At 48.0% G+C, this 15,513-nt stretch overlaps 1 protein-coding gene across 1 annotated transcript in view; it reads right to left on the bottom strand.

The window, feature by feature from the left end:
* GLP2R (glucagon like peptide 2 receptor) overlaps positions 1-15,513 on the bottom strand; it is a 46,031-nt gene that overhangs the window by 7,131 nt on the left and 23,387 nt on the right. Inside the window, exons 9-10 of the mRNA XM_060081932.1 lie at positions 15,159-15,228; positions 5,777-5,865 (exon numbers count right to left, since the gene is read on the bottom strand). Of these exons, the coding sequence (XP_059937915.1) occupies positions 5,777-5,865; positions 15,159-15,228 (159 nt within the window). The remainder of the gene's footprint in view (positions 1-5,776; positions 5,866-15,158; positions 15,229-15,513) is intronic.

Consider the following 15,513-nt stretch of genomic DNA (forward strand, 5'->3'; position numbering starts at 1 on the left):
GATGCAGTGTTATCCATGAAACAAAAAACCTCACCTTCGTGCCCTAAAAGGACCCAAAGCCTGTAACAGTTCAGCAGGAGTCACCAAGGAGAGGGACTCCCCCGAGCATAGGGGCTGAGCGTCCCAGGGCCTCGCTGGTCAAGGGGAGGCCGAGGAGTGGGGAGTCTGAGACACAGGCCCTGGTTACGTGGTTCTCCTGAGCCGAGCTCACACCTACTTTCACACCCACACTCACCCGTGCACACTCACTTGGCTGAGCAACATTAAGGTGTTCCCAAGGAGAGACTATTTCAAGAGTTCTGGGTTTTGCTTGTTTGTCTAATTTCCAGGAGTGTTTTAAAGCCCTGTAGCTCAGAGGTTGCCAAGTGGCAACCATGGGTTATAGTTGACCTGCAGACAGTCTTTGCTTATGCTAGGTAGTGATTTTTGCTATTGGAGCCATCCTTAAAAAATAAGGTGATTTCAAGCAAAGGGGTCCAGATCTTCAGCTTCCTTTGAATGGGGAGATCTGGCCATGCTGGGCCCCAGTTCCTGCTTGGCAATCGTTGGTTACAGCCTTTAGAGGGAACACGCATTCTCCAACCCAACCAGCCTCCTTGGCCCTTGCAAATCTGTGAGTCTGTGACCCTTGCTCTGCGTTATATGGGTTTTAATGACACATACTTACATGCAGACCCATGTCTTACCATCAGCTTATTCTTGGGGCCATGCTACTACATTATGCTTTTAAAATAAACTTTTCATTTCGGCATAATGTTAGAGCTACAGAAAAGTAGCAAAGATCATGTAGCGAGTTCCCACATACCCTTCACTGAGTTTCCCCTAATGTTAAAACCCTACAGAACCATGGTACCTTCAGCAACGCTAAGAAACTAACGTTGGCATATGGCCAATAACTATACTCCAGACTTTATCCAGATTTCACCAGTTTTTCCACTATTGTTCTTTTCACATTCCAGAATCCAATCCAAGATCTCACACTTAGTACAGGAGAATTTTTAAGGAATGATCATCTTTTTATGAGGTTTTGGGCCATTTTAGTAACTGCCACCTCTCTGGGTGGATGTCAGAGGAATTTCCCACTCCTCACCTGACTCTAAATTCTCCTTGGACAAAGGACTATTTGCGTCTCTGTTCAGATGAAAATCCATAAATATCTATAGGAGCATCCTCTTATGAACTCTGTTTATGCCTGTTTTTCATCTACAGTCATTTGTTTATTTAAATGCTTTAGTTTATTGCTGTCGGTTAGCTCTTCAACAAATATTGGGCATCTGCTCTGGACATATGAGCGAGTACAGTGAGGAGGAGGATCTGGGGCCAAAGGTAACGGAACATGGGGGCAGAACCTGGGGCCTGGGTTCAAATCCCAGCACCGCCAATGACTAGCGATGTGGCCTTGGGAAAATTATTTAACCTCTCTATCTGTAAAAATGAGGATTATACTACTACTAATATCATATGAAATGTTAAAATAATAATAAAAATATTAGTAGTAATAACTCCTGACAGTGTCATTGTAAGAATTAAATAACACGGGGCCAACCCTCAGAATAAATGGTACCCGATACATTATGTGCAATCAATAACACTTAGCTATCACCATTTTTAAAGAATCTGTCCCTGTCCTCAAGTTGCTTACAACCTCAGTGACTTGGATTATTTTTCTTCCATTTGTGACGTTTCTCTGAAAGTTCTTTCAGAAAGGGGTCTGGGGTTTAGCGTGTTAAGAAATGATTCTCCTTTATAAGTTCCTTAAGAGTTCTGCCCCGTGCATCACACGGAAAGTTAAGATCGTTTATCTAGGAGGAGAGCGCCACCTCCATGCTGGGAACCACAAAGAACAGAGAACTCCCTCCAAGCTGAGGGTCCACTGGTGTCTGTCCACAATCCAGGGACATTGCTCTTTCTCCAGGCTTGGCTCAGCTGTCCCTGTCCAGACCAGGCAGGCAGCTGGACTGGTTACGGTTTCCTTCTTGAATGACAGAAGCCGGGGCATGAGGGCTAGGACTACAAAAGTTCTCCAGCTCCTAGCCACTTGCCTCTTTGGCAAGGTCTAAGTGTGTTTAATTTAAACTTTCCCAAAATATACTCCTGGGTGGGAGGGGCCACAAATCTTGAGAACTACATTCTGAAAGTTTTCAAAATCTGGGAGAGTTGTAGGCCGGGCTGTTCCTACCAGTTAGGACAAAATGCATTTGGGCCCCATTGCCCCTTCCTCCTTACCCTAGCAGGGGGCCCTAATGGAAGGGGACGTGGAAGAGGAGAACCTCTCAACGTGGAGGAGGGCAGTGTGAGCTGGGGGTGCTCATGACCTGTTGGGGTGACGGGAAGCAGCCTTCCCAGAACTTAGAAATGAGGAAGTTAGCACTGCTGTGACAAGGAGATGGGCAAATGTGCTTCTCGACACTGTAGGATTCCCTGGCCCAGAGAGTAAAATAAGGTGGCCTGGGTGTGTCCTAAGAGACAGAGCCCTGCCTTTTTGCTAATTAATAAGCATAAGCTAATCAATTGTATTGCACTCTGCATGGAGAAAGAATAAACAGAAAGCAGATGGCCAACCAGAATGGCAGGAAAAGTCACAAAGCAGGAAGTTCTCGGTACTCATCTGGCCCTATGGGTGGAGACTCTGGGGAATGAACCTCCCTCTCACCGGGACGGGTGCACCACAGGGCAGTGGTGGTTTCTCAGTCCACCGTCAGTGATCCTTCAACACCAACCACCTTGCTTTGATGACATGATCACCAAGCAGCATTCTGGTGACTGCTTTGGATTTTGGGATCTTCTGGTGTCAACTTTACGAGGAGTGCAGGCACTAAAGCAGGAAGGTCCCACTCCCACTTTTCACAGAATCTAAGAATGAATAATTGTATAATCTGGTTTGTATATCAGTCTCGTGTGAGTTCAGTTAGACTTAGCCCTCCAAAGTCTCAGCCACTTCGGCCACTCTCAGCCAAAGTCTCCCCAGGACAGTCCCCAGGTGGTAGATATCAAACTCACCAAGGTGAGGTGTCTCACGCTGGGAGGCCTCCAGGTAGGCAGGCACCCAGGTTCCTCTTTTCAAGATTTTGCCTTGAATAAGGATGGGGAAGTTTCCAGACAGATTGTTTATGCCAGGCAGGGTTACTGTGTCTCTCCCCAAAATAGCTGGCCTGAATCACTGCTCAGCCATGAAGGTCTCCCCAGTATATTGATTTACACTTCCAGAGATAACTGCCTCCGAACTGGGTGTGCACACTTCAGGGCTGTACAAGGAAATCCATTTGGTGTTGGAAGAATATATAATAAGAGAGGATAATAGAAGTTCTGTGTATGTTAAATTTTTATCTATCCTTTATAATTTTCTTTATTTTGGTGTATCACATGTAATAGTTCAGTAGACCATTTATATATATGATGAGTGACACCATGCTTTACTAATAGAGACACGTGATCAGAAAAATTTGAAAGGGACTTCCCTGGTGGTGCAGTGGTTAAGAATCTGCCTGCCCATGCAGGGGACACGGGTTCAAGCCCTGGTCCTGGAAGATCCCACATGCTACGGAGCAACTAAGCCCATGTGCCACAACTACTGAGCCCGCATGCCACAATTACTGAAGCCCCATGCCTAGAGCCCACGCTCCTCAGCAAGAGAAGCCACCACAATGAGAAGCCCGCGCACTGCAACAAAGAGTAGCCCCCGCTCGCCGCAACTAGAGGAAGCCCGTGCGCAGCAACAAAGACCCCAACACAGCCAAAAATTAATTAATTTAAAAAAAAAGTTTGAGAGCCACCGTCTTGGATAACTCTAGAGAAGAGCCTGGAAAAGAGGATGTCAAGGCTGCTTAGAAACACATTTGCCATGACCTGACCAGAAAACTCCATGCATTATTTCACTAGAACATCTGGTCCCGTGGTGCCCCGACTCTGGCTATGTATCAGAATCTTCTAGGAACTCTCCTGTAAGAAGTCCCTGTGTGGGGCTCCAACCCTCAGTTACTGAATCAAACATCCAATAGAAGAGCTCACACATCAGGGCTTTCGGCCGGCTGTCTGATGATGCTTAAAATAGCCAGGATAGAAAACTATCGTAGGGGCCACTGTGGGTCTGAAGCTCGGGGATGGCCCCAGCAGTACATGGTGGGCTTTGGAGGCACAAAATGGCAGGGTTTAGGCTCTCAGTCTGTGTGGAAAGTGATGCCTTGGCGTTCGTCTTCCCCGTTTCTGTCTCTCGGGAGTGCTGTCCTCTGTTGGGTTTCCATGGTGCCTGGGTTTCCCCTGTGCCTGGTTAGTGAGAGGATTCCCTCCCTAAATGGACCCAGGCAGGGTAGGTGGGAGAAGCCCTGCTCTTGGCCCTGGACCTCCATCCTCACAGAGTGGTGAGAAGCTGAGCCTTGGGAAAAGGGCCAGAGAGCCTGTCAGCCACTTGGAGGCTTGGCCAGAGGCGCCGAGAAAGACAGCGTAGCTCTGTGTGGTCCAGGCCAGCCCGAGTGTCCCAGGGCCAGGGGCAGGTTGTGCAATATTAGAGCTGATACCGTACATATTTGCCTGGTCCTGAACGGTGTTGTTTACCCTTCTGGAACTCCCGGGGGTGGTGGGAGTTAGGTTGATAGAATTTGGGGTCTGGACACCTGGGGCAAGTACCACTCACCACATCTGATTAGCTTGGGGGAGGTGTAACTAGGACCTCCTTTAATCCTCATCACAGGCAGAGGATGGGTCTGGGGTGACGCTCCCATGTGACATACCAGAAAGCAGACCCGGGGAGGCCAAGCAACTTGCCCAAGGTCAGTCTGGGGTCAACGGCAGCATCAGCCCCCCTGACTCACGTTCCACACCCACATTCCGGTCCTTGGCGAGTTAGAATGTGTGATCCTCACAGATGGGGTCCCCCTCCTATTTACCTTTTGTTTGAAGCACAGTGCCAAGCGCATTTTAGACATTCATTAAATGTTTGTCAGATAAATGGAAAATCTACCTTCCCAGCACACCTGGCTCGGGCCCGTTCTGGCCTTAGAGAGGGAGAAGCTGAGATAGAGCCACCCTCACTCACACCTCCACCCCTACCACAAGGACTAAAATCTCTACCAGGGGAGAGGAACTCTGGGTTAAAATCCTCTGTCCCCAAGAAGTGCACACGTCCTACAGAAAGCAGAGTAACTGGGAAAGGGGGGAGGGAGCCCTTTCTCTCTCACTCATCCATCATTTGAGTGACAGCAATGCAGAGCTCAATAAACACCCATGACCTGACTTACTCTGCGATGGGACCGCTGTCACCATGGAAAGCAGAACCCGGGATGCAGCAAAGGCAAGTCGCAAAGAAAGCGTGACTGTGTGAAGAATGTATTCCCTTGGACTCCAAAAGTTTGTGGTTGTATTACTCCAGGTCTTAAAAATACCCAAAGACTCTCTTCTGAGTTACAATATATCCTTTATTCTGCTGCGTCAACTCCTTCCCGAAGGAAGGCAACTGTCAAACTCCCCTTCATGTGACTCGTTCCTGTCCCCGTAAAGCACCCATTCTTAGGAGCATTTGAACAGTGTCCTGCTGGGGAATGTGTGTGCCCTTTACTACTCACCACTGACTTCATTTTCATGGGCTCAGAAGGTCCTCATCTTTGGCAAAAGCCCTACATGATCCCACGACACCTTTTTCAGAGGGGCTCTTGCTGACACCCTTGTGTCAGGAGATAAACGTACTAATGCAATGTTCCCCCCTTCCTGGGACATTAGCCACAACAGCCAAAAGGGGTAAAAATAACCTCGCGGTCTCGGGTACTGACCTCAGGCCACTCACCTGTATTTATAATCTCTGAAGCACATTTGATGAGCTTTGAGCTTAGAAATGAGAAGCTTGAGAATTTTCAAGAAGATGAAGAAATTGACCTTGGGAAAAAAAAACAGATATGAGTAAGTGATGGACTCCATATGGCTAGGAATATCAAGGTCACCCTGGACCCGCCATCAGATCCGTGTCCAGGGAAATCAGGGGCAGTCTGGTAGTCAGCTGGTCAGGTGGCAAGTGGTCAGGGTAATCCCCACTCACCCTAAGGCCATCTCAATTGAGAGCCTAGAAAGGACCCTAAAAAGCCACCTAGTTTATTCTTCTGCCTCCAGGAGACCCAACAGCTGTCTGAGAAAGGCAGATGGACATTTACATTATTTTTTTTTATTAGTTTCTGCTTTATAACAAGTGAATCAGTCATACATATACATCTGTTCCCATATCCCTTCCCTCTGTGTCTCCCTCCCTCCCACCCTCCCTATCCCACCCCTCCAGGCGGTCACAAAGCACCAAGCTGATCTCCCTGTGCTATGCGGCTGCTTCCCACTATCTATCTACCTTACGTTTGGTAGTGTATATATGTCCATGCCTCTCTCTCGCTTTGTCACAGCTTACCCTTCCCCCTCCCCCATTATTATTTTTTAAATTTGTTTTGTTAACGTCTTTATTGGAGTATAATTGCTTTACAATGGTGTGTTAGTTTCTGCTTTATAACAAAGTGAATCAGTTATACATATACATATGTTCCCATATCTCTTCCCTCTTGTGTCTCCCTCCCTCCCACCCTCCCTATCCCACCCCTCTAGGTGGTCACAAAGCACCGAGTTGATCTCCCTGTGTTATGCGGCTGCTTCCCACTAGCTATCTATTTTACCTTTGGTAGTGTATATATGTCTATGCCACTCTCTCACTTCGTCCCAGCTTACCCTTCCCACTCCCCATGTCCTCAAGTCCTTTCTCTATGTCTGCGTCTTTATTCCTGCCCTGCCCCTAGGTTCATCAGTACCATTTTTTTTCTTTAGATTCCATATATATGTGTTAGCATACGGTATTTGTTTTCCTCTTTCTGACTTCACTCTGTATGACGGACTCTAGGTCCATCCACCTCATTACAGATAACTCAATTTCGTTCCTTTTTATGGCTGAGTAATATTCCATTGTATATATGTGCCACATCTTTATCCATTTATCTGTCGATGGACACTTAGGTTGCTTCCATGTCCTGGCTATTGTAAACAGGGCTGCAGTGAACACTGTGGTACATATATATATATATATTTTTTAATTTATTTATTTAATTTATTTGTTTTTGGCAGCATTGGGTCTTCGTTCTGTGCACAGGCTTTCTCTAGTTGTGGTGAGCAGGGGCTACTCTTTGTTGTGGTGCACAGGCTTCTCACTGCAGTGGCTTCTCTTGTTGCGAAGCACGGGCTCTAGGCACACGGGCTTCAGTAGTTGTAGTACGTGGGCTCAGTAGTTGTGGCTCGCAGGCTCTAGAGCGCAGGCTCAGTAGTTGTAGTGCACGGGCTTAGTTGCCCCACAGCATGTGGGATCTTCCCAGACCAGGGATCAAACCCGTGTCCCCTGCATTGGCAAGCAGATTCTTAACCACTGTGCCATTGGGGAAGCCCCCTCTTTGTGGTTTTGATTTGCATTTCTCTAATGATTAGTCATGTTGAGCATCTTTTCATGTGTTTGTTGGCCATCTGTATGTCTATTCTGGAGAAATGTCTATTTAGGTCTTCTGCCTATTTTTGGATTGGGTTGTTTTTTTGATATTGAGCTGCATGAGCTGCTTGTATATTTTGGAGATTAATCCTTTGTCAGTTGTTTCGTTTGCAAATATTTTCTCCCATTCTGAGGGTTGTCTTTTGGTCTTGTTTATGGTTTCCTTTGCTGTGCAAAAGCTTTGAAGTTTCATTAGGTCCCATTTGTTTATTTTTGTTTTATTTCCATTTCTCTAGGAGGTGGGTCAAAAGGATCTTGCTGTGATTTATGTCATTGAGTGTTCTGCCTATGTTTTCCTCTAAGAGTTTGATAGTGTCTGGCCTTACATTTAGGTCTTTGATCCATTTTTAGTTTATTTTTGTGCATGGTGTTAGGAAGTGTTCTAATTTCATTCTTTTACATGTAGCTGTCCAGTTTTCCCAGCACCACTTATTGAAGAGGCTGTCTCTTCTCCATTGTATACTCTTGCCCCTTTTGTCAAAGGTAAGGTGACCATATGTGTGTGGGTTTATCTCTGGGCTTTCTATCCTGTACCACTGATCTATATTTCTGTTTTTGTTGCCAGTACCATACTATCTGGATTACTGTAGCTTTGTAGCTTTCTGAAGTCAGGGAGCCTGATTCCTCCAGCTCTGTTTTTCTTTCTCAAGGTTGCTTTGGCTATACAGGGTCTTTTGTGTTTCCACACAAATTGTAAAATGTTTTGTTCTAGTTCTGTGAAAAATGCCATTGGTAATTTGATACGGATTGCATTGAATCTGTAGATTGTTTTGGGTACTATAGCCATTTTCACAATATTGATTCTTCCAATCCAAGAACATGGTATATCTCTCCATCTGTTTGTATCATCTTTGATTTCTTTCATCGGTGTCTTATAGTTTTCTGCATACAGGTCTTTTGCCTCCTGAGGTAGGTTTATGCCTAGGTATTTTATTCTTTTTGTTGCAATGGTAAATGGGAGTGTTTCCTTAATTTCTCTTTCTACATTATTATTTTTAATCAACAGGTACTGAGTATTTACCATGCCAGGCACTGGGCTAACTTTCCATACATTATTTTATTTAATCTTCACAACAACCCTCTGAGGAAGCCACACTATTTTAATGCCATGATACAATGAGAAAACAGAGGCACAGGGGAAACAAGTACTATTCCCAAGCTTGCACAGCTAGTAAGTGGCTGAGCTGGTAATTAATTAAATTCAGATTTGTCTAATTACAACCCTCCCTTCACTTAAACAGAATCGCACAATGCCTCCCACTGTAAAGAACTCCAGGTCTACTGGTGTTGAACTTGAGGACCTGTTGCTGCCACGGAATTCACTGGAAAGCACACGTTCTCCACCCTCTAGATGACTTTCCACAACTGTCATGAACTGGGAAAATTCGACCCTTGATTATCATCAGCTTTGGTAGAAATTTTTAAATATGTCTGCAGAGGACTTCCCTGGTGGCGCAGTGGTTGAGAGTCCGCCTGCCGATGCAGGAGAGATGGGTTCGTGCCCTGGTCCGGGAGGATCCCACATGCCGCGGAGCAGCTGGGCCCATGAGCCATGGCCGCTGAGCCTGCACGTCCGGAGCCTGTGCTCCACAACGGGAGAGGCCACAACAGTGAGAGGCCCACGTACCACACACACAAAAAAAAACGTCTGCAGATTCTTCGACACTTCTCCCTTCAAAAGGCAGAGCCTAATCCACCTTTTCTCTCTGGGATGTGAACTAGGTTTAGTTATTTGCATGTAATGAAAAGAGTATGGTAGAAGTGATGCTGTGAGTTCTGAGGCTAGGTCCTCAAAAGGATGGCTTCCACCTGGTTCTCTCTCTCTCTCTCTCTCTCTCCCTCTCTCTCTGGGGAAAACCAGCCACCATGTTGTGAGGACACCCAAGCAGCCCGTGGAGAGACCCATGTGGGGAGATTGAGTCCTCCGACCAACAACCAGCACCATTTGCCAGGATGTGTGTGAGCCCCTTGGAAGCTGATCTTCCAGCCCCAGGCTTCAAATGGCTGCAGCCCTGGCCAACCTCTAGACAGCAACCTCATGAGAGGTCATGGACCACTGGAAACGCAGAACAGCAAGTGGTCAAACGTAAGTAGGGCTTGGAGAATGAGAACAGGGTTTATGAGACGTGAGACTGGAGAGGGAGGGAGGGCCAGGTCCTGCAGAGCCTTTCATGGCCACACTAAGGAGTTTGGGTTTTCTTCTGAAAACAGGGATGACAGATTTCAAGCTGGCAAGTGACCTGATCAGATTTGCATTTCTGCATTTCAGAAAGCTCATTTTAGCAGCAAGCGTGGAGACTAGATTGAATGAAGGCAAAGCTGGAGGAAGGGAGACCAACTGGGAGGCAGTTTCAGAGTTCCTGGGGAGGATGATGGAGGGGTGACGTAAAGAGCAGCCCTGGTGGTTCAGTGATGGAGCGAGATGGAGTAGAAATTTTTAAGGAGTTTGAGTCAGATGACCTTTGTTACCGGCTGGATGGGAGATCAAAGATGACCCCAAGGTTTCATGGTAGATCTCAATGTGTGGTCGTGCCATTCCCCAAGAGAATGACCACACAGAGAAGGAACAGAACTCGGGGGAGAGGGACCTAGTAGTTTTGGACACAAGAGATGTCCCAAGGCAGTGAGATATTTACATCTGTACCTCAGCAAGGAGGTCCCAGTCAGAGCATGGAGCCATTGGAGTTGGTGAGATTGTCCAGGGAGGCTGTGGAGACTGGGAGAAAAAGAGGGTTCTGAGAATTACCTTGTAAGGAAGGGAAAGGTAGAGGAAGTGGAGACATCAAAGGAGATTGAGAAAGAGTAGCCAGGGCAGTCGGAGTGAACCACAAGGACGTGGTTTCCTGGAAGCTCACAATGGGTAGAATTTTAAAAAGGTTTAAATGCTACAATAATTTGAAGGCGAAATAAGACCACATTTAGCAACAGGGAGCTCACTTAAGAGAAGCTGCAGGAGACAGGAGACAGCAAGTGGAGACCACATTGAAGAGACTTGACTGCAAAAGGAAGCAGACTGATAGAACAGTAGTTGGCAAGGGCTGCGGAATGGAGATAATGTCTCTCAACTGAATTGTAGGGCTAATAGTGGTTTTGGGGTACAGTTGTTTTTAAAACTGAAAAGACTTAAAAATGCCTCTATGCAGTGGAGAAAGAGCCCATAGGGACGGTGGTTGGGTGACAATTAATGGAGTAAAGTCTCTACAGACATTGAACCAGCACAATACTGATGTCCTTGTCTTAAACCACAGATTGAAACACGAGCTGCAGAATCCAGCACGTACCTGTTATTACTTATCTTATTGGCCTCGGGAGAGTCAATGCGCAAAGCTAAGAGGATAGAGTTTCAGGCAAGAGGCTATTCATCCCGTCCACAAGCCAACGGGGATAATGGAGATCCCCAGCCAAAAATATTGAGTAACAGAACACTTAAATACAGACTAAGTGTAACCAAGTAATTTATCCCTTTAATGGGATATCTGTTTTCCTTAACAAAGAGAAAACGCTGTGTCCTTGGCTTCGTGACTTGTTGAACTCAGGCGCTTTTCCTACAAAGCAAGCCTAACACGGGAAAGGCACATATTTCAGTAAATTAATTTCAACCAGGACTGTCTCCTAGGAAACGAAGGCTTGTGATGAGAAGCGTGTTGATTCACTGCTCTTTGCGTCTTCCAGAGACCAGAGAAAATGGGCTAGATGGAGAAAGCACTTCTTCACTGCCATGGAATGAAACACCAGCCTGGTGGACCACAGAACCTCCATCCATCCAGGTGCCCCAGAAGACAGGGGTCGGCAATCACATTTGGATGGGGCTGTTCATGATTTGTGTACCAGCAGGAAAGGGGCTGAAGGAGGATTTTTTTTTTTTTTCAGCAAACAGAGGGTTTACTTGCAAGGCAGCCAAGCAAGGAGACAGGAGAACACATCTCAAATCCACCTCCCCAAGGCAAGAAGCTTGGGGTATTTATATAGGATAACCAATAAAGAAGCAAGGCGGTCTGAGGACTGGGGAGTGCACGGAAAGGTGATTAGAAAAAGGTACCAAAATCCTCGTTCTGCGCAAGCGTCGGAAAGTTTTAAAGAACCCAGCCAACTCCTCTTGGATTCTGTGACCAGATGTGGGGCACTTAGGACCCCAAACGTATAAGGCTCCTTTTCAGGTCCTAGATGATACAGAATGCATATGATCAGATGTACCATTCTTGGTGACATTTCTTCGGCACCACGCCAGCTGCCATGTTCATATCGGGGTCTACAAGTTGGCAGAGGTGGGTGCCAGCACAGTGGGGACTCAGAGGTAGGTCTCGTGTACCCCTAACTCCTCCATCTCCTCCCAAGCCCCTCCTCCCCTGGCCCGCTATATAGACAAAAATGCCTATATTAGAGCTACTCCTTTGGGTTAAAACCCTCCGTCCCCAGGAGCCCTGCTGAAGGGCACATGCACTTAGCCTTATTAAAGGGTTCAGTCTGCAAGGAGGAAGAGCTCACCAGGCAGATGCAGGGCCGTCAGGTGGGCATTCCAGGCACAGAGGCAGCGTGTGCAAAGGCACGGGAGGCATGAACATCAGCATGGATTGGGGGGAACTGTGCATTTCTCCATATAAGTGGAGCACGGGGTGCTTGTGGTTGGATGGGAACGACAATGTACCATATGAAGGACTTTGGAACCACGCCCAAGGGCAGTAATGAGCCATTAAAAAGTCACACGTAGAAGAGAAACATAGCCAAATTTTGCTCAAGAAAGACCACTCTGGCTGCCATACAGAGGATGCACTGCCCCGGGCAGGAATGAGGAAGGGAGACCAAACAGGAGGCTTTTGCAAAGGTCTGCATGAGAAACCCCAAGGGGCTGAAGAAGAACAATGACAATGGATTGAGGAGAAGGAGAAAGCTTGGAGTGACCTTCAGAGGAAGAACCGACAAGACTTGAAGTCTGGCTGGAGGCTGTAGTGAGGCAGGAGATAGAAGCTAGGAGGGTGCCCAGGTTTCCGGCTTGGGTGCCTGGTAGATGGATGGTGGTGTCATTCACCGTGGGGTGAACAGGAGGAAGAGGGGGTGTGGATGGGAGGACAAGGAACCACTGTGAGCTAAGGTGATTCTGGCCATTTCTGTGGAGCTGGCCACAACTGGAGTTGTAGAAGCAACAGCATGTGAAGGTCATTTCATCCAAGATGAAAAGACAGAGCATATTCTCTGGTCCTGGCAGGAGAAAAGGTGGCTCTAGGAAAGAGGAAGCACCTGGAGAAACCAGCACACAGGTCAGCCAGCCATGGACAACCAAGCAGCGAGGTCCAGAGCAGTTGTTCCAGCCCTGGCCACGGATTAGAATCACTGCCCAGGTACCACCTCCAGAATTTCAGATGAAATCCTCTGGGGTATGAGCCACCACGATGTTTCTAATGCACAGCCAGTTTTGAGAACCACTGGTGTGCGGGCACAGAGCTTCACAAACATTCTTGTGAAGCCAGTGCCCAGGAATCCTGTTACAATGAAGATTCTGATTTTGCAGGTCTGGGGTGGGGCCTGGGAACCTGAATTCAGAACAAGCACTCAGGAGACCACACCTGAGCTTCTCCTTACAATCCTTAAGCCACATCTGAGATCAACGAAACACAAATCTCGTGCAAGAAGAATTTTTCAAGATACCCAGGTGATCCCAAGAGCAACCAAGATGGAGAACCAGTGAGGTAGCCTCTGGAAGACTGCACGCAGGGTAAGCACCAGGGATCCAGCTGGAGCGAGTCTGAACTGCATCCTAGGGAGGGCCATCCTGCTTCATTCTGCCTGGTTCACGAGAACCTTCCAGTGCCCAGGAGTGTGGGTCACAAGCATTTACTGAGTAAGTTTCTGCAGAGCCTGCCGTATGCTTGGGCTGGCCGCCAGGATGAATAAAACACAGGGCTTATAGTGACAGCACACGGGCTTCAGACAAATACTTGCAATAAAACATTGCTGGGGTCATAGCAGAAGTTGGTACAGGATCTGGGAAGGACACAGAGGGGGGTGTGACCATCTCTACTTTGTGGGGTGGGTGTCCAGGTAGAGTGGCCAGGTGGATGAGATGGCGGAGGGAGGCGGTTCCAACCTGAGGAGGGTCCAAAGCAAGGTACTAATGCGTGAAAAGCCCACAGTCCTCCAGGCATGAGGGCTGGAGGCAATAAGTATCTGGGGGCAGCTGCACGATGCTGTGGTTGCAAGCGCTGGTGTCACCCGATCAGGCCGAGATCTGGCCCCCGCTGACTAACTCTGTGACTTCAGACCAATCCTCAGCATGCTCACCAATAAAAGAAACATAATAATAGCGCCTACCTCATGGGTTTGTTGGGAAGATGACATGAGTGAATACGCACAGAGCGCTCAGAAGAGCAGGTATGTAGGAGGCACTCCATAAATGTCAGCCAGCTGCAGCGGAGGTGGCCAGCCAGGAGCTGCGGCTGGGACTGCAGTGGGGCAGTGTGGCTGGAGAGGAGAGGATGTGGGGAAGGGAGGGACGGGGTGGGCGAGGCAGGGCAGGAGGCCGCGCCTGGAGCGGGCGTGGTCAGAGGTCATTCTGAGCATCCGCTCTCAGCTGCGTGTGGCAGGACCGGAGGGGACATCCCCAGTAACATCCAGGCCACCGCTTAGAGCATCTCTACGCTCTTGGTTTTCCTGCCCTTTCTACGAACATCTTCCCCTCCCAGGCACACTCAACGCTCAGGTCTGGGAGGAGAGGGCCCTTCGATTATTGACAAATATTGACATTCTTCTCTAAAAATAAGCCCTTTTGCTTTCACGAAACCACAAATGCCAGGTTATTTCTATAAAATGGCAAAAACGGAATGCCTGGCAACCCCTTGGAGAGGAGAGTGGGTGGTGCCTGGCTGGTGGGCGCCCAGGGCTGCTGGCCCTGCGTCCAGGCGGGAAGACCTCCAGCCTCCTCTGGGATCTTTGCTCATCCTTCCAACTGTCTGCTATCTCCCTGCCCCTCCCCCGACCTTCTTTGGCAGATGTCTTCCTCACATGCTACCATCTAAAGGAGCTTTAGGTCTCCGGCTTGGGCAGTCCCTCTGCACCCCCCAAATCCTGGGCCTTAAGGAATAAAGGGCCTTCTTCCACAAGGTCTCAGAGTAGCATCATCTCCTGACTCGAGCCCCCATCACAGCTCTGGGTTAATAGCGATTGCATGCTTTCCTCCTCTAAAAGACGCTTCCTTAGTCGCCCCTCCCTCCTGCTGATGGTGGTAAATCCAAGCCCATAGCTTTGCTGTCCCCGGGCTCGTCCATGACCGAAGGCACCTGCATCCCCAGGGTTTGTGCACATCACAGCCAGTTGACATGAGGTCACTGAGCTGATTATGGGTTTCTCTACATAGTTCGAAAACCCAGAGAAAAGGAGGCTTATAGTGTAAGCCTGGATTTAGGTACTGAACCAGAATAAGGAGAAGTTTCTTTTTGGGGGGTAGGGGGGATAATATGGCACACTTACTTCTGCCATGACATGACACCAAGGAGGAGTTTCTTACTTGCTTCTCATTCAACAGATCTTACTCACAGCTCAGCGTCTCCATCTCAAGGGATCTGGCCCAGGTTTATTCTGAGCCAGAGAATCTGGTGAGTGGCAGGGGAGGGGACAGGGTCCTCCACAGCTGCTGAGCTCAGAGAGGAAAAAGGGTAGGTGGGACGGTCCTCACCGTTACACAAAGCAGCATGGGTCCTCGGATGATCCACCAGATATTCTTATTCCTGTTGGTTCCCCAGCACCTATGGCAAAAAGCGAGCAGTAAAAGAAGACTTACATCTGAGACAAGGCTGAAGGTAAAGGGCCTGTACCCTCGGAAGAAGGATGCTCACACTCAAGACTCAGATGGGAGGGGGTGGGAGGGCCCAAATCCCTTCCTATTAGGTTGATACTGTGGACTATTTTTTTTTTTTAACCAGGAAAGTGGTCTTCATGCTAATAGCTTGGTGTGTATCCTTCCACATTTTTCTCTGTGTTCATACAAACATGAATTCTTAATTCTACAGGCACACCTCATTTTACTGTGC

Source organism: Mesoplodon densirostris, chromosome 18 (genome assembly GCF_025265405.1).
Source record: "Mesoplodon densirostris isolate mMesDen1 chromosome 18, mMesDen1 primary haplotype, whole genome shotgun sequence".
Lineage (NCBI taxonomy): Eukaryota > Metazoa > Chordata > Mammalia > Artiodactyla > Ziphiidae > Mesoplodon > Mesoplodon densirostris.